This window comes from Solanum stenotomum, chromosome 11 (assembly GCF_019186545.1).
Source record: "Solanum stenotomum isolate F172 chromosome 11, ASM1918654v1, whole genome shotgun sequence".
NCBI classification, from domain to species: Eukaryota; Viridiplantae; Streptophyta; class Magnoliopsida; order Solanales; family Solanaceae; genus Solanum; species Solanum stenotomum.
Genome location: NC_064292.1, coordinates 44,638,925 through 44,658,433, shown reverse-complemented (window position 1 = coordinate 44,658,433; position 19,509 = coordinate 44,638,925). Strand labels below are relative to the sequence as shown.

Here is a 19,509-nt window from a genome sequence, read left to right as displayed (position 1 = left end):
ATGATTCATGATTTTTATATAAGATATAATTTAATCTAACAGACAAATTAACTCTGAATTCTACTAAATTTGTGTCTTATAGTAATAAATAAATAAATTGAATATTATACGTCAGAGTTTTACAACTTAAAAAGTGAATCTACCCATCGCTAATATCAATTATACTTTAAAATATTATTGGGTTAATTTAATTTAATATTTTGTATTCAGTATTCGATATTTATATTGGAGTTGCCATTCGGATATAGAGCTAACTCAAAATTAAGATATTTAATTAAGGAAGGAGAAACACCATTCAATGCACTATATTCTTTGGTGGTTATTTTTGATATTTTTTAATACTAAATTTTTTACCAAGATCAATATTAATTAATGTTGATCAAAATGCTATAGAAATACCTTTTAATATTTGTCAAATAACGATTAATAATTAATTATATTGAGACCGTATCACGGGCCTTAAGAATCTAGTAGTTTAATAAAGGCAAATAGATTTTAATTTATATAATAAGTACAACATATATTTACTTGTATCTTTATAACTACATAGTTGACTCATCAAAGCCAAATAGAAAATTCATTTATTATCACTAGTATATATAAATGGAAGTGCAAGAGAAGTAAATATTTAAAAAGATAATAATTACCTATAACTTTCAAGAATAAAGATGAAGCAAACTTTATTAACATTTTTTCTTGTGGTCGTTTTTCTTATTCTCACATCAGGTATAATTTTTTTGAAGTTCATTTATATTTCAACTAATCATATTTGTTAAGTTCATCTAAATGGGTTGTAGGATATAGAATTGATTTATTTACATGGCATTCGGCATGTTATATGAACTAATTTTTGTGATTGAGTTATTTCAATTCCAAAAAAAAATGTTGATTTAAAGGCCGTATTAACAATTGAAATTTAGGATATCCAATAGGTGAAATTGAATTGTAGGCGAGTTAAAATTGATTGATTTATATTGATTCGTTCAAAAATTACTTGAATTGAAATGAGTCGGACTGAAAAATAGGTTATAGTCAATCAATCCAATTCTTACAAAGTTTTACTTAGAAAAATATTTTGATAAAATTATGTGTTAGTTTGCGCTACATATCAATGTAATTTTTAGATGATTAAATTGAACTGATCAAAATGGATTCAATCAATAAATAAACTTAAATTAGACATATTAATTATTAAATCAAATAAAAATAATTATTTGGCATTGTTTATATAGTTACTTATTTATTTAAAAACTTATAATATTTATAATGATTGATAATTTTTTATGCAGAAAATGGAGTGCCTTGTGTTGAAGGTATTTTTACAGGAATATGTGAAAAATTTATTCTTGGAGTTCTTTGTCCACCAGAAGAAGATTCAAAAATATGTTTGACTGCATGCACTCAAATAGCTAAAGGTCACAAACTCATCAATCATGCTTGTTTAGAAGGTGATGCACCTAAATGCTTTTGTCAGTGGCTATCAGATACATGTTAAAAATTTCCGTTCCTTTTTAGTTGTCATAATTTCTTTATAAGAAATTAAGAATCAAATAATATGAATTTTGGCTTATATTTTGAGTTGTATGTTTTCATTATATATGAAAAAGTTGCAACTGATAATATCTTCCGTGTAATTTTTAACTTTTTTTAAGTATTGAATTAATTCAATCTAAACTGCATCTCGAGAAACAAAACATGACGATTGTTTTGGGAGGAAGGAAGTAGTTAGTTATAATTAATGTTTCAAAAACTATAACTCTGTCTAAAATAATAAAGATAAAACGAGTCAGACATCACCTTAAACCCTAAGTAGCTCACTCAAGTCTCGAATAAGTATTGTCATGGTTTGATAATCATTAAGGTTCGATAATGCTAGAATCTGCATAAAAAAAAGTAACAAACATATTATGAATACAAAATCACTAGAACTCATGATCGATCGAGCTTAAATAGTAATTACATCGCTTAAAGAATGTCAATTAATAATCCTACAAGTTTCAACAGTTCAATCAATATAATACAAAGAATGGATGTAAGAAACTTAACCCTGCAACAATTCCTCAAAAATCTCCTCAATTTGTTCTCCAAGAATAAGGTGGAATGAGATCCTCCGGTTTAGCTCCTTTAGTTAAGACGCCCAATAATTCCGCGAGAGGTCTTGTGGTGCATCCATCTAGAACAGCCCTCAAAACGATCTTAGGAAGATAACGTTGTTCACCTACTTCCCTTGTTTCTGCTCCTCTCTAAGGCTCAAAATTTTCATTAAGGAGTGTCAATGATTGTAGTAAAAATATAATTATGAGGTTGGTAAGGCTTGAACACACGACCCCAAAGATTTTTCACAATCCCTTAACAACTAAACTAAACCTTCAACTTATGTAAGAGGTGTCAATACTTGTATATATATTGATTAAACCAAAATTTTGACCTCTATATACAATGTAATTTTTCGACGAAGGGGTGTTGCTTGACGCCCCTTGGCCAAGGATGAGTCCGCCCCTGCGTTAATCTATATTACTAAAATACTAAGAAGAGAAACTTTGAAAAAAAATCATAAGAAAGAGTAGAAAATTAAAGAGTATTTCAAAAACTCAAAATCAACAAATAGAAAAGTATCTGAAATGATCAGTAATAGTATCGAAAAAATCGTGCTCACTGAATACATAATATTTTTCGAAGGAAATTATCCCCCATAAATACCCGAGGCTAATGAAATATATCATTCCAAAATAGAACGATTTTACTCACTGTTTTATCCGTACCTAAAATTATGATGTCAGCAAATCACTCAACGATAGTAAAAAATACGAGAATTTCTTTGTGTAAAACAAGGTTTTATGATCTTAACATACTTTGGTAACCAAATTCTACACATATATACACCTTATTATATATGCTACTTACTGTTTTCTACCACTACTAATTAATCTTTGCAAACTAAAAAGGGACAGAAAGAAAAACACAGTTGAATATGGCACTAATTCTATATTACACTTTTAAAGATACTAGATTGTTCAAAATCAATAACATGATTCAGATTTTCAATGTTTGGTGCTTGTCAATTCACTTTGATCTGTACTTTTTCTTAGTCATACTGACATGAGAAGAATTGCAACTTATACGTATTAAATTGATCTAATCCAATTAAGCGTCAAAGATTACTCAAATTGACTTTCAGGAAGCGAAAAAATGGAGATATAACTGGCTACATTTTCATCTTTCATTTTTTTTTCATTAGAACATGTTATGAACATCAACAACAATTGAAGCCTCTTTTCCTAATATAAAAACTAATCGTTATTACTAAGTAAATTTGAAAGGCTTGTAAACTTTAAGATCAGATACAACACCAGCAAAAGAACCAGCAGCTGCAGCAATTGAGATAATAAGGCAAGTAACACTCAGAATTTGAAGACCAACCCATTTTCTACTCCATTTTGGTATCTTCTTTTGTGCAATGTACATTTCCACTGGATAATAAACAGTCAAAGGCCAAAATCCAAATGCTCCAAGTATTCCAACGATGTCGCTGAAGAATGGTAACAGCATAGAGATGATAGTGGAGATGATAACGAAGATCGTCCTCCAAACTAGCCTGAATAGGTTGAGGTTGTACGATTTATAGCCCGGGATTGGGAAACTAATATTCTTGGTGATGAATTTACTGTTAGGGTACCATTCTGCTGCTGTTTTTTCAATGAAAGCGAAAAGGGGTTGGCAGTAAACCTGGTATGCACCTACAAGATGAACGACGATGGCTATGTTGGCTATATCGAGTAGCCAATACGGGTCGTAGAATCCAAAACCAGTTAGTAAATTGTCAGGAGCATGGTCTCCAAATGCTGCATAGCCAAAACAGCCACATAGCATGTAGAAAACTGTTGTTACTGATACACTAATTAGAGTTGCATTTTTCATTGTCTTGGCTTCTGAGGGTGGGGATTTGATTGTATCCTGTATTATATAAGAAATTACTACGACATCAAGTTAAGACGCGATGAATAAATGAAAAATGCTCTGTATCGTTACCTGAATCTCGATAAGGATGAGGGAGTAAGAATAGGCAAAAGCAATAGCTCCAAGTGCTTGAAAAGTTCTCCAAACTTTTTGCATTTCAGTCACAGTTCCAATGCTAACTCCAGTTAAACTTCCTCCAATTTTTCGAGTTTCTTCAAATAAAAAAGGTACATAAAAGTTAGAACTTGCAATGTTTCTCGGACCCTCCAAAGATGTTGCAATAGTAGGCTAGAAGGTAAGGTAACAAACCTGCTACTTGAGCAATGCCTAAACCTAAACCGATCGTCGAGTAAGTGAAAGACATTACAGCAGCAACAATTGAAAGCCACCAAATTTGATCAAAATCTGGTATTTGTGAGAAGACGATTTCGATTACTCCAAATATGATCATATATGGAGTATTTGGTTCTAAACAAGGTGCTTTATGACCATGTTTATGAAAACAATCTGACCTTTTAACAGCCCTGTTCCATTTTACACAAAAAGATTAAAAATTAGGGGTAAACCTAAACGCTCCGTAATAAAAACGACTCCGCAACAGAGAAAGCAAATTCAAAAACTATATATACACTTACATCATGCTAATTGAAGAAGCAATTGTGTATCCAATAGCAACTCCAAACAGATTCACATACTGAATCCATCCACAAATCTTTACCTGTAAGCCACCTGAAAAAAAAAACATTTTTCCCCCAAAAATAAGACGATTTCATCACTTCGTTCAAGACGATTTGCTAACCTCTAACCTCAAGGTTCGATTCCCCACCTTGTAATCTCCTGCCATGTTTCCCCTTACACTACCCCCAATTAAAAAAAAAATACTCCTCCATTCTACAACAATATATGTCAATTTCATCACTTTGTTAGCAAATCGTCTCGTACAAAACGATTTGCTAACCTCGAGGTTTGATTCCCCATCTTATAATCTCCTGTTTCCCCTTACCCTACTCCCAATTAAAAAAAAACATTTGCTAACCTCGAGGTTCGATTCCCCATCTTATAATCGCCTGTTTCCCCTTACCCTACACCCAATTTTAAAAAAACATACTCCTCCATTCTACAACAATATATGTCAATTTCATCACTTCGTTAGCGAATCGTCTCGTATAAAACAAATTGCTAACCAGAAGGTTCAATTTCCACCTTATAATCTCCTGTTTCCCCTTACCCTACTCCCAATTAAAAAAAAACATTTGCTAACCTCGAGGTTCGATTCCCCATCTTATAATCGCCTGTTTCCCCTTACCCTACACCCAATTTTAAAAAAACATACTCCTCCATTCTACAACAATATATGTCAATTTCATCACTTCGTTAGCAAATCGTCTCGTACAAAACGATTTGCTAACCTCGAGGTTCGATTCCCCACCTTATAATCTCCTGTTTCCCCTTACCCAACTCCCAATTTAAAAAAAAAAAAAACATTTGCTAACCTCGAGGTTCGATTCCCCACCTTATAATCTCTTGCTTCCCCTTACCCTACACCCAATTTAAAAAAAAAAACATACTCCTCCATTCTACAACAATATATGTCAATTTCATCACTTCGTTAGCAACTCGAGGTTCGATTCTCCACCTTGTAATCTCCGGCCCTGTTTCCTCTTTACCCTACCCGCAATTAAAAAAAGTAGTACTAGAATCAAAATTTGGATTTGACATACCGAGATTTGCTTGTACAGCATCCATGTAAGTATAATTTCTCTTGCCGGAAAGTGGGTCGCCGGAGCGGTAACAATCGGAAAGCAGAGAAGAGGTGTAATAAGTAACAAAAGAGAATAAAAGCATAACAATAGGACCAGCAATCCAACCAAGTTGAGCTACAGCCCAAGCCAAAGATAAAACGCCTGAACCAATCACAGCAGTTATGATATGAGCACTTGCAGTCCAAACACTTCCTGTAAAATTTACAACGAAATTCAACAACAGAATTTGGGTTCGGAAAAAAAAATGAAGAAAAATTAATTACCAGTTCTTTTGATACGTCCATCGTCGTCAAAACGCTTGGATTCAGTTACATTGACAGAAACATCAAAAACTTGATGTTTTGATGCAAAATTGGTAGAATCTCCCATTTTTTGCAGAAAAAATATGAGTTTTTTCTTCTTCTTTGTACAGATTTATTAAAGAAAAAATTCAATAAATGCTTAGTTAAGCATTTTGCAGATGCAGAGAGGAAGAAGCAATAACTCTGTTTTCTGAGTTAAAATGGACTACACTACAACTCAATTTTAACTCACATTGCACTCAACAGAGTGAAATAAATAAACAGAGTATATAAATACAATATTTTCTCAACCAAAAAAAAGGTCAAACTCTGGCTTCATTAAAAACATTTTAGGGTTTGGTGCACCGTTATACTTGTACGAATTTCTATTATGGATTCTTCTATTTAATATTTTATCAATGAAACCCTTAAACTCAATAAAATACAATATATCAAATCCTTTTGACCATTGACCATACGATATATTCAGATTTCGAGGGTTAAATAAAAAAAAGAATTAATTGTGATTTATTTTTATATCTTTTAATTATTTTAAATTGTTAAATATTGTAACTTTTAATATACTTTTTATGTAGTTTCTAAATATGCAAATTTATTTTTTAAAATTCTTAAAGATTGTTTGTTGAATGTATAGTCAAAATAAAAAAGTTTGACTCTGAAAAGTCAAATTATATAAATTAGGATAGAGAGAGTAATAACTCTTCTATTATAGAGATATTACTTGATCAAAACAAACTTATATAACTATTTATTAAATATGGCAAAAGGTTTAAATAAATTATCAAACTTATAAAATGGTACCAAATGAATTACAAAATAAAAGTTATTGTGATATGTAACGAATTTCAGAAAACTCTAATTATATTTGATAATTATTCAAACCATTGTTTGAATATAGTAAACGAAGGTTGACGATTCCCAAAATAGCAATTGGACCCATTAAAGTTGACTCGATAGTCCAAGATATGACTTTTTTTTCTACTAATATAATTTTTGTAATCATAAAGTCATGTTTGATTAAATTATTCTCATGTCTTTATCAAGTGTGAAATTAATGTAATTACACATGTCTTCATGGAATAGTAAGAGTAGAATTTTCTTAAAATAAAAAAATATACGTAGATATTAAAATTTTGTGCGAATTTATAAGTATTCTCCTAAAGAGATATTTTGAAATCTTTTCTTGAAAAAATTAAGTGATATATAGATTTCTACCTATAATATTTATCAATAAAACTAAAAATTTATTTCTTTATATTTTATTTATGACTATTATTTATTTTTATCACATTAAAAATTGTTGCAAACAAAATGTTCTTGGTTTTTTAAAAATAATTAATATTTGCAACAAAAACTTTTGATTGAAAACGATGGATAGTATAGTAAAAAGGATAAGAGGGAGTAGTAAAATAGCATAAACATTTAAGATTGAAATAAGAAAATACCAACAACAAAACAAAGGCATGGTCTAGCTCACAAATTATATTAAAAAGGTAAATTGTATTAGATAAGTTCTGTAGAATGAGCTCGATCGATGAAATATGCAGGAAATTTCGAATCTTACAACATTTATTTAAAAAATCACTTACTCAATCAATTCAACAACTTTCGGAGGTTAGTTGAAAAACTACATATTCTTAATTTTCTTATTGTTATTTTTTTCATCTTAGTTTTGTTGTCTTTGACTTATTTATTTTTGGTGAGGGAGAGGTGAAGGGCAGTTGAGTGTTGAACTTGTTCTGTATTTATTGTGGATATTATTATTTTATATTTATTTATTTATTTATTTATTGTGGATATGATTTAATTTACTTTGTATGCAAGGGAACAGACTGCCTAGCTAACTTTTATGTTTCCCTTGGTACACTTTTAATTGTCATATTACGTTTTTCAAAATTGATTTAATTAATTTTTAAAGTAAAATTAAATTATATTAATTCGATATTTTAAACAAAAAATATAGATATTCAAAAACTAAACAAAAAGTACTATAAATTGCAATTTTTTGCACATCAATATGATAAAAAAATATATCGTAAATGTTAGTCAAAATACTAGTCGTTTGACTCTAAAAAAAGAAAAACCATGACAATTAAAAATGGACGGAGGTAGGATCTGACTTCATTTGAGTTATTGCAATTTTTGGATTTTGGGATAATACATCTCCGTCTTCAGTGCTTTCTTTTTAAGCTATATATAGTTATATTTTTTTTTGTCTTGGACTTGATTTTATTGTTCAAGTCTCAAATATTTAGGATTTGTTTGGCCATATGATATAAAATTATGATTTAAAATTATGATATGAATGAGATAAAGTTGAAGTTTTGTTTAGACATACTATTTTAACTTTTTATGTTGTATGTTTTCTCAAAACATAAAAATTCCATAAATTATAAAACTATTAAAATTGTCTCAATTATTTATACAATCTAACCAAATAATCAAAAGTTTATAAAATCGCATTATACATTAGCACAAAGCGATTCTAAAAAATACAATATTTATTGATCAAACTTAATTCAATAAAAAAAAAATGAACATAAGTTGTAGTGTTCAAGTTGTTACTAGTTAAGGAAATTATTTTTGCAATTAATGTCACAATGATTAGTCTTGTCTGCTCAATATAATGATGAATTATTATTATTATTATTCAACATTGATTTGAATGAAGTAGTAATAAATTTGATAAAAAAAAATAATGAATTTGGTGAATATAAATGGAAAATTAAAAATTGAAAGTAAAAATAATTATATATTGGAGAGAATAATCGTTATATGAGATATAAACGGTTTAAAAAGCAATGATATGAATTGTAAATTTTATTTACATATGAAATAAATGACTAGTAGATACATAAACTTGTGAGTCAATTTTTATATTTGAAAAATCTAATATCATGATTTGAAGTTCCCAAATCATGATTTTTGGAGAATTTGATCAGCGTAAAATTGGATGTCCAAACGCTGATTTTATTTCATAATTTCATATAATGAGATAAAATTGCATCGTCAAACGCCTACTTAATGTTAGTAGAATTTATAGACAACTTCCGCACTAAATCGAATCATGCATGCAACACAACACCTATACATGTTTTTCCGGCATACTTATTACTTCATCTATTTCAATTTATGTCAAATCTTTCAAATTTTTAGATTTAATAGTCTTTTTTTAATTGTAATTTTTTAATATGTGTTTTAAATATTTTGAATTATCAATTATTGTAACTTATAGTATTTTTTATACGGTTTTCAAATATGTAAATTTTATTTTTTAAAATAACATAAAAATTTCATATCACGATCAAAATTAAACTATTTAACTATTAAAATTTGAATTATATCGTATAAACTGAGACAAAAAAAGTAGTAATATTAAACCTATAATCTAATCAAACTAACTTATAAGTATTTTTTACTTATGTAGAAGTTTGGAAAATATTCAAACACTATACACACGTCAAAATTAGTCAAAAAGTAATAAATTAATATCTTTGATTTGTCTTTTAATTAGCTTATAAACATGTTTGATTTGATCAAATTCGGCTCCTCTTCATTTCTCTTCTCATCATTTTCCCTAAATTCCTACTTAGATGTATAACACTTGTCATATTTAAATAATAATGATATAGATTTTTAAGTAATCAAGTGTATATATTATCTAATTTAGCTATAAAAAAAAGTCGTCATAATTTTAAGCACCACAACTTAAATTATTTTCGTTATCTATGGTTTCTCCATTCATAAAAGAAAGGCGTGCCTAAAAGAAATGTTTCTTCATAAACTAAATTCTGGCAATTCAAAATCAACATTTAAATAGGTTATTTTTACGAAGAAAAAAAAGATTGTTAATCATAAAATAAAATTTCTAGCATTTAGATATTAAATAAAAAGTATTGAAAATTACTTTTCCATAGCATCGAAGAAGAATAAAAAAAAATTGCTAGACAAATTTTTTTCAAAAAATAGAAAGAAAAATGTATGTTGATATTAATCGTAACTCAAATTGTAAAACTGATATTTTCTTACCAAAGTTGGAAATTTTAAATATTAATATTTCTTATTTTAATCATGGTTGATTAATATACTTTTAAGAATACTAATTAAGCTAGACCTTTGATATTTAAGCAATATAGGTGTCACTCATCTAAATAAGAACTTGGGGAAAATGGAGAGAAGAGAAATGGAGAGGAGTCATATCCGATTTAACCAAGCTTTATACTATTTCATCATTAATATTTTTATAGATTCTCAAAATACCATTCACAAAATCAAATTTCGAGATTTCTCTTTACCATATATCAATCGTTTTTCCTTTTCTTTACAAAGATATTTTAATTTATATATTTTTTGCTAAAACTATTAAGGACATTTTAGGCGTTTAAACAAAAGAACAATTTATGAATGCATATTTACATAACACATTTTCTCCTTATTTTCAATTTCAACACTTATATCCAAAGTCAAAACTTCAAGCACATAACTGCTTATTTATATAAATAGATTTTAACATTTTAAACACTTAAAACTTCTATTTATACTCAATTAATCCAAAACAAACACTAAATTTAAATTTTGAATCAAGTAAGTAGAGACCAATAGAAGATTAATTTTGTATCTTACCTTCATTCGTAATTTTGTATATTTCCTTCTTTTGAATATGTTCCTATATTTGATGAAACATATGCAAATTTTGCACAAACAAAAGAAGGAAAGGAGTGATTAGGCATTGTGTGGCTCACTTAATTGGACAATGTATTAAAATATTATTTTGAGTGTGTCTCTTTAAAACAGAACATTTGAATCAAAAAGTAGGCAATAAGAAAAAAAAAACACATGTGTTGCTTCAATTCATGATCATCCATGAGTGCTGAAAGGGAATTAGGCTCTTTCTATATAAATAATTCGCATAAAAAATAATTGAAGCCAAAGAGTATATATATTAGGACAAATTAACTATAAACACACCTTTATTTCTCTTATTTTTTTAATTATTTTCTACCATTTTAAAATATTACAAAATTCTTTATTTTTCCCAAATCTCAAGCCTTCCGGATACATAAACATTTCAGACTCAAACCACGTTTCATCTTCCTTTTTTCACTCCTTGAATCTCTCCCGAATTTCACTCCACAATCTTTATCAGTTACAACCTTCATATCAATTTGAATTTCAAAAAGATTCTCTCTCCAATCAATCAAATTCAAACCACTGAATAGGTACTTTTCGTCTTATCCATTGTCTTCTTCTTCAAATTTTTTGTTTTCGTCATTTCTTTTGCTGATACATATGGATCATGATCCTTCATTTAGTATTGGCATTACCCAACCTTCATATCAATTTGAATTTCAAAAAGATTTTCTCTCCAATCAATCAAATTCAAACCACTGAATAGGTACTTTTCGTCTTCTCCATTGTCTTCTTCTTCAAATTTTTTGTTTTCGTCATTTCTTTTGCTGATACATATGGATCATGATCCTTCATTTAGTATTGGCATTACCCAACTAAATTCTTCTAACACTGATCGAATATATGATTCTGATGATGATAAATGTGCTGAAAATAGATCTAAACTTTTGCATGACCCATTAGCAATGAAAAATCAGAGTATTGACAAGGCGAAGAAGGATGTACCTTCATCTTCTAAAGCTAATGTTGGAAAAAACCTTTAAAAGGGAAAGAAAAGCTGCAGTGATAATTTCTTGACCTACACTATCCAAAATATTCTTCATCTATTTACGTTTTCTTTTATGCTTGATATGATCTATGATGCGTTGGGGCAAAACAAAGTTGATACTTATTGATAGTGTGATGTTCTCATCTTTAGTTGTATATTGTGTTAAAGGTACTAGGTTGATATATACAACTCTAATTTTATTATATTTCTTGAATAAATGTTATGAATATATCAAATAATAAAGTTCATTTTGAAATCTTGATTGTAATGTGCTAACTGATGTATCATATAGCTTGTACATTATAAATTAATATTTCATAATTAATTTTTGAAGTGATAATTAGTATCAAAATTTTGACATATTTACATAGCTTATATAATTTAAAAGAGTATCAGATACATTTTCTATAACTATGTATCAAATAAACAATTAAGATACTTTGTAGTGTAAATTATGTATCATACACTTAAATTAGATGTTTACAATTCGGTTCTAATTTTGTTCTATATTTCACGAATAGTTCTTATGAATGTATCAAGTTATAAAGTTCATATTGTTGAATGGATTGTTATATTCATAATGTTCTAGCATATACAATATAGTATGTTCATAATACACAGTCAAGATATTCTACAGTTGCTCTGGTGTATTTTGTTCATGTATCATATACAATGTAGTTTGTTAATGTATCAAGTTTGTTCTATTATGTGAAATCTTGTAAGTATTGTATCTTTTTGTTCTGTATATGTTGATTGTGGTTTATTTGTAGCTGTGTTTGCTAAGTTTTTGAGCGACGAAATTCATATCACATCTGATGATTTCGATATGATTATCTCCATAATAGATATGCAACATTGTTATGGAGATACATTTGCGACAAGGCCAAGGCTGGATACGTTAGTGAGAATGATAATCCACTAAATCCTAAGTGTCAATTCACACCACCACCCCAAGATGTTTTGGTTCATATAGAATAGTAATTATGTATCAATGCATAGACACCTTTCAATATTTTCTTTTGTTTTTAAGACAATCTTACTTGAGTGTTAGCGTGTTTCTCTAAAAACTTCTTCATATTACATTATTTTGTAAGTTCTTATATTTTGTGTTTTCAATATATTGCTCTTTATACACAATGCACCACATGATAGTTAAAACTTTCACATTATACATTTTCGTTCCATAAAGTTAAGCTTCAAACACATAATGATTTATGTAAGTAAAACTCATATTGAAAATAGTTGATTTAGCTATGATATAGTGTATATGATACACTGGATATAATGTATATGATACATGATTTATACCTATGTATTTGATACACTAAATATAATATGTAATATGATACATGATTTATACCTATGTATTTGAAACACTAGATATAATGTATACAATACAATGGATGCAATGTATATGATACATGTTTTATAACTATGTAACAGGTAAACTTTTGAGATAATCAATAATGTAAATTATGTATCATATACTTAAGCAGTTATGTAACGAATACACAATGTCTCTTATTTTTTAGTTGATACATTCACAATATGTTTTTATTTATAACAACACCTTACTAATTGTCTAACATATACAACATTGATATCACTAATTGTCTAACATATACAACAATGACACACAAATCTTAACAAATTCTTATATTGAACAACAACACTTACATGTATATATATACTAGAAAAATATGGCCCGTGGCACGGGCACAACGTGAAAATTGTTTAAGCTGGATTGATGTTATTCACATTAATAATTGAAAAATATATATTAATTATTTGATAGTATTTATCAAGGGGAGCCAAGTTCACAAAATAGTTTTGGGCGTCTTATTTACATAAGTTTACAAAATAGTTTTGTATGTCTTATTTACATAAATTCATAAAATTTGATGTATCTTCAAGTTTGAGATTTTTAACCATAAAATTGAAACCCGCTACATAAAGAAGGTGAGATCAAAGTGAATCACAATCACTTGAAATGACTAATAATCAAAATGAATTAAGAGTTATGACGACTTTTATTCCCAAATTTACAACCAAAAAAAACACAGGCTCCTTTTGTGATTATTCTCCAAACTTATAAATGATCGACATACATATATGTAAGGAAGGGGGAAAAAAGAGTGAACAAATATCCTTTTAGTTGAGATGGTATTGAAGTTAGGAAAATTTCACAAATTGACTTGGCGGTGTCTACTCCAAAGTCAATGAATTTTGTTTAGTTATTGGTTTTAATTACAAAGAATTCAAGTTAGAAGAAGTTGTCATATTTAACAATATAAATGGATCTCTAACATAAACTAATACTCCCTTTGTCCTAGATTTACTTTCCTTATTCAAAAAATGACACATTTCTATATTTAACAACAATTTAACTTTAATATGTTTATTTTATTCTCAAAGAAATGATTTTTAGTCACAAATATTTATGACTCACATTGAACTACAAGTTTCAAAAGTTTTTCTTTCCTAAACTCCGTGACTAACCCATATAAATTGAAACGAAGAAAATACTAAATTTTATACATGAAATACGATGAATCACATGCTTTGACACCTCCAAAATCTCTTTCATACTTTACTTCATTAAACAACACTGGTCTAATTTTGACCAAAAAAATCATTTTAATACAACTGCAAAAAATTAAATTGTTGAGAGAGAAAAAATCATTTTTTGTTGTGTGAGAGAGAAAAATTACAGTAAAGAACCAGCCTTGATGAGCATTTCTTTACTTTAATTTTTTCTCTCTCACACAACAAAAAATAAAGTCAAACTTCATCTGCAAATTCAATTGATTTTTCCTCAAATTTTTTGGATCGAACAAAGTCCCACTTCCTATGTCCAGAGCAAAACCTACAAATCTAGTAAATTAATCTAATTACCTAGAATGAGTAATAATCGAATTGGGTTTTCTTTCTTCCATAATTCTTCATTAAAATTTATGGAGGACGAAGAGAAATCTCAAAGAAAAACCTAAACATCTAACCAAATAACTAAAAAGGAAAACAAAAAACTGAATTAATGATACAACATAATAAGTTTATCTGATACAACAATACTACTACACCTTATGCTTGCTCTTTCTTTTCCTAAACAGAGAAGAAGAGATACAGACCACCAAGAAGAGAGAGACATGCTATTTAAGTTGAAGCCAAAGTATTGCTACGTGTCTACTCCAAAGTAGATATAAGACATGTATGTAGCCTGTAATTACAGATTAGTTTGATAGGGCAAATGACCATAATATCCATATTTTAGAATTAATTACTATAGGATAAATGACCATAATACCCCATATTTTAGAATTAATTGACCAAGAAGCACACATATTGAAAAACTTGAAACTGTCTCTTCTATATATAATATATATATATATATATATATATATATATATCCATGCTAAAACTACAATGTATTTAATGTAAATATAAAAGTGGAAAAGCTAAAAGTGAAAAATTATTCAACATGAACATGAATGTCTTATAAAACTCAACATGTTTCAGTTCTCTTTTGGGGAAGAAAGTACAAGTTCTTTTGTTCTGATCCTCTTGTCCATAACGTTCACAACAATTTGTGTTTACTATTATCTTTTCATCTGCATTTTTTCTTCACTTTCTTGGTCGTCCAGACATCATTTTGTATCTAGGTGGCAATACAGTTTCTTCTAAAACATTGTCTGAAATCGATCAATCCTCCTTATCTGGCATTAGAACCATTGGAACCTCATAGATTTGCTAATGCATCAGGCTTGTAATAACAAAGCGATATGGATACATATTTGTAACATTCTTGCTCTTTAAAACAACAATTGCGTGTGTGCAAGATATCTCGTCTAGTTGAAATCTTTCACAAGTACATACTTTCTGCTCGAGGCAAACAATGTATCTTCTTCCAGCTTCATAAACTAAGAAAATAAATTTAAATGATGAAACAACCTACAAACATTCAAAAAACACAATCTGCAAACATTCAGAAGGCTTCATACTCCAGCCACAATCATTTGAAAAGTACACTAACACATAGTTGTACATTTATTTTGATCATATTAATGCATACACCATATACATTTGAAATATATAATGCTATAGTTATTCATAATATCTCAAAGAATGATATAATGTATCATTCATAATAATGATCATTATAACTATTTGATACATCTTAATTATTACATTGGTTGTATGTATCATATTCACAGCACTAGCCTGATACAAGTTATAGAAATCAGTAATACTCTCACATTAGAGATACAAAATGTTTCTGATACATGTTACTTCTTACTTTTTTGTTGTATGTATCACATACAATTCATTACATTTATTTACTATTGTTTCATGCTTAACAGATAGATACACATTCTCTCATAACAATTCATGTCAGACAACCAAAAATTATGTAGAGATACCATATACAAAATTAATTTTACACTATTAACAATGTATAATTAATGTATCATGAATATCATATCAATATCAAATAATCATCAAAATCAAAAACAATTATCACCATGATACATATGCTAATAATAATAATGTATTATACAAGATTAGAAATAGAGATAAAAAAACTCACATACCTTTTTCTATCAGATCTTTTTTCCAAAGCTATGTATCTTTCCACCAATCTTCTCTATTGTATCAATACATAGAGGATACATTGCAAATTCAGGCTCCTTTTTTTTCACCTCCAAATATAGTTTTACACCCATGTCGTTCTTAATTTTCAATGAAACCTTCTACGATGTATCTGATTTTCAAGTTTTTTTCTAATTTCATCGATCACCAACTCAACTGAAATGGTGGCATTGAGATTCATACATGAAATCGATTGCCAACAATAATTTCATCACTTTTATAACCTTCATAACTCATAAAAAAAATCGCTTGTCCAAACAATTTTGCGTGATACATTGAATTCAAATTACTCGACGATTTTGAATTGACGATTTAAAATCATGAATCGTTTGTCCAATCATCTACAGTGACAGATTTGAGATTCAAGCTTTCGAATTGATGGAGAAGATGAAATTTTGATTTTTGAATTTTTCGAAGCTGTTACAGATTGATATCAATCAATTCTGTGTGATTTGTGGGAAAGAAAATCAGTTCTGCGTTATTTGTGGGGAAAATTAATTAAATTTTACATTAATATTTCATATTAAGCGCAACAAATAAGTTTTATAATGTATCACAATTAATGTATTCGGACGATTGATATTTTAAGGGATTTTTGTAAAATAAAAAAAATAGAGATAAAATGTAATTTAACATCTTACCCTATGAGATTTATATAAGTTATACTATATATAAATACTTTTTTTATGTGAGTCTATAATCAAAATGACAACTTTTTTCCTTTCAATAAAACATAAAGGACATATCATATTTTTTAAACTAAGATTTTTTAAACCAAAAAAACAAAATTACTCCTGAGCCAGCATACCCCGCACAAAATTATGTCAAATCCTCTAAAACCCACTCATCACTCATCACTTGCCCCCACACATTACAATTTCACAGACATACATTATTAAAGATTGAATTCCCACAAAATATATCAAAACACACAAAAATGATATCCACACAGTACTTTATCTTCTTCTTCTTCGTCTTCTTCCTTTTCAGCTTTGTTTCATCCCATGATACCAGCATAATATTCACCACCTTAGGAAGATCAACGTATGCCTTCGACATCTTCGCTCTTCCAACAACACACCCACAAACCGAACTCCAGTTGACCGATGGCAATTCCGTTAACTTTAACGGTCATTTCCCGGCCTCCCTACCACCTTCCCTGCTCTCCCGCCTACCCGATGATGATTCTGTCAATTCCGGGAAGCTGCCGTTTCATCTTATCTATGTGACGGAAAGGAACGGCACCCATCATGTATTTTACGACGCTGTGTTTCATGGGGTTGGTGAAAGAAGAGCCATACTTGAGTTTCCATCTCAAACTGAATCGACTCGAATTCAGGTTCCTTTGGTGGGTTTTGAGCAATTGGGTGGGAGGGTTTCTATGAAAGATAAGCCTAGTTTATCTGGGGAATTTTTGATATACGTATCGACTCATGAGGATTCCGGTGTGCCGAGGACGAGCTGGGCTGCGGTATATTCGACTCACTTGGGTTCTGGGTTGACCCGGAGGTTGACACCTAAAGGGGTCGCTGATTTCAGCCCGGCAGTGTCTCCTTCCGGCGATTGGACGGCGGTGGCATCGTACGGGGAGAAGGGTTGGAGTGGGGAGGTTGAGGAACTCGCTACGGATATCTATGTGTTCATGACTCGTGATGGATCAAGCCGGGTTAAGGTGGTGGAGCACGGTGGCTGGCCGACATGGGCTGATGAGTATACTCTGTATTTCCACCGGAGGTGCGATGATGGGTGGTGGAGTGTGTTCAAAGCTGTACTTCCGAAATCAGGTGTCGGCTCAGTCTCTACCCAGCGAGTCACACCACCGGGTTTGCACGTGTTCACACCAGCATCTTCTCCGGCGAACAAGAATCTCATCGCCGTCGCTACCAGAAGAGCGGGTTCAGAGTATCGGCACATCGAGCTATTCGACGTCGTTTCTAAGAAATTTACAGAAATAACCCGACCCGTTTCACCTCATGCTCATCATCTGAACCCGTTCTTCTCGCCGGATTCTTCATGGGTTGGATACCATAAATGTCGAGGCTCAGGCAATGGAAGAGGGAGCGATACACTGTTACTGGAAAATCTTCGAAACCCGATGCCCGGAATCTCTCTATTCCGGATTGACGGGTCGTTTCCATCATTTTCACCAAATGGTGATCGGATAGCTTATGTGAGGTTACCTGGATTATATGTGGTGAACTACGATGGATCAGGTCTGCGTAAAATTTCATCAAGAACAGCCTTTTCCACAGCTTGGGACCCGAAAAGAAAGGGAGTAATTTACACTAGCGTTGGACCAACATTTGCTAGTGAAAGTACAGAAGTGGATATCATTTCCATCAATGTAGATGATGAAGACTTGAGCTACAAACAAATGACAATAGGAGGGAAGAATAACGCGTTTCCGTCCCCTTCACCAGATGGAAAATGGATAGTCTTCCGATCAGGGAGATCAGGTCACAAGAACTTGTACATTATGGATGCTTTGGAAGGAGAGGTGGGTGGTCTACGTCGATTGACAGAGGGGCCATGGACAGATACCATGTGTAATTGGTCACCGGATGGTGAATGGATTGCATTTGCATCTGATCGAGAAAACCCCGGGTCAGGTAGTTTCGAGATGTATATGATTCACCCTAATGGAACAGGACTCAAGAAGGTGATCCAGAGTGGTATGGGTGGGAGGACTAACCACCCCTATTTCAGCCCGGATGGGAAGTATATAGTTTTCACTTCAGATTACGCGGCTGTATCAGCTGAGCCCATCTCGAACCCTCATCATTATCAGCCATATGGTGATATATATGTGATCAAATCAGACGGCTCGGACATCCGAAGATTAACACACAATTCGTACGAGGATGGTACGCCCGCTTGGGGACCTACTTTCATAAAACCTGTGGATGTAGAATGGCCTAACGGTGGACATCCCTGTTCTTTTGAAGATTGTCACTGGCTGAATGTTAGGCCTAATGCCAGTGTAATGGATGCATCCTTTGGCTTAGGTTCTGCCAAGATTGAGTGTGCTCAATGAACTTCTCTTATAGGGCTTGTGTTTCTGTGCTATATGTAAATTATAGAATAACAATGTATCTGTTGATACAACTCAACGTCTATTGTGATGGTGTAAAATATTTTTGCCAATGTATACGGTTGAATCCTT

General features: G+C 30.5%; 2 protein-coding genes across 2 annotated transcripts; one reads left to right on the top strand and one right to left on the bottom strand.

The window, feature by feature from the left end:
- Nucleotides 1-3,279: 3,279 nt before the first annotated feature.
- On the bottom strand, nt 3,280-6,093 carry LOC125844284 (amino acid permease 3-like). Its single transcript, XM_049523555.1, has 6 exons — nt 5,984-6,093; nt 5,679-5,912; nt 4,593-4,686; nt 4,267-4,481; nt 4,030-4,169; nt 3,280-3,954 (listed from the first exon to the last, which is right to left on the bottom strand). Exons 1-6 carry the CDS (start codon nt 6,087-6,089, stop codon nt 3,304-3,306), a joined length of 1,440 nt encoding a protein of 479 aa, XP_049379512.1. The 5' UTR covers nt 6,090-6,093; the 3' UTR covers nt 3,280-3,303.
- Nucleotides 6,094-17,259: 11,166 nt separating this feature from the next.
- On the top strand, nt 17,260-19,394 carry LOC125843638 (uncharacterized). Its single transcript, XM_049522787.1, has one exon. It carries the CDS (start codon nt 17,284-17,286, stop codon nt 19,378-19,380), a length of 2,097 nt encoding a protein of 698 aa, XP_049378744.1. The 5' UTR covers nt 17,260-17,283; the 3' UTR covers nt 19,381-19,394.
- Nucleotides 19,395-19,509: the final 115 nt, after the last annotated feature.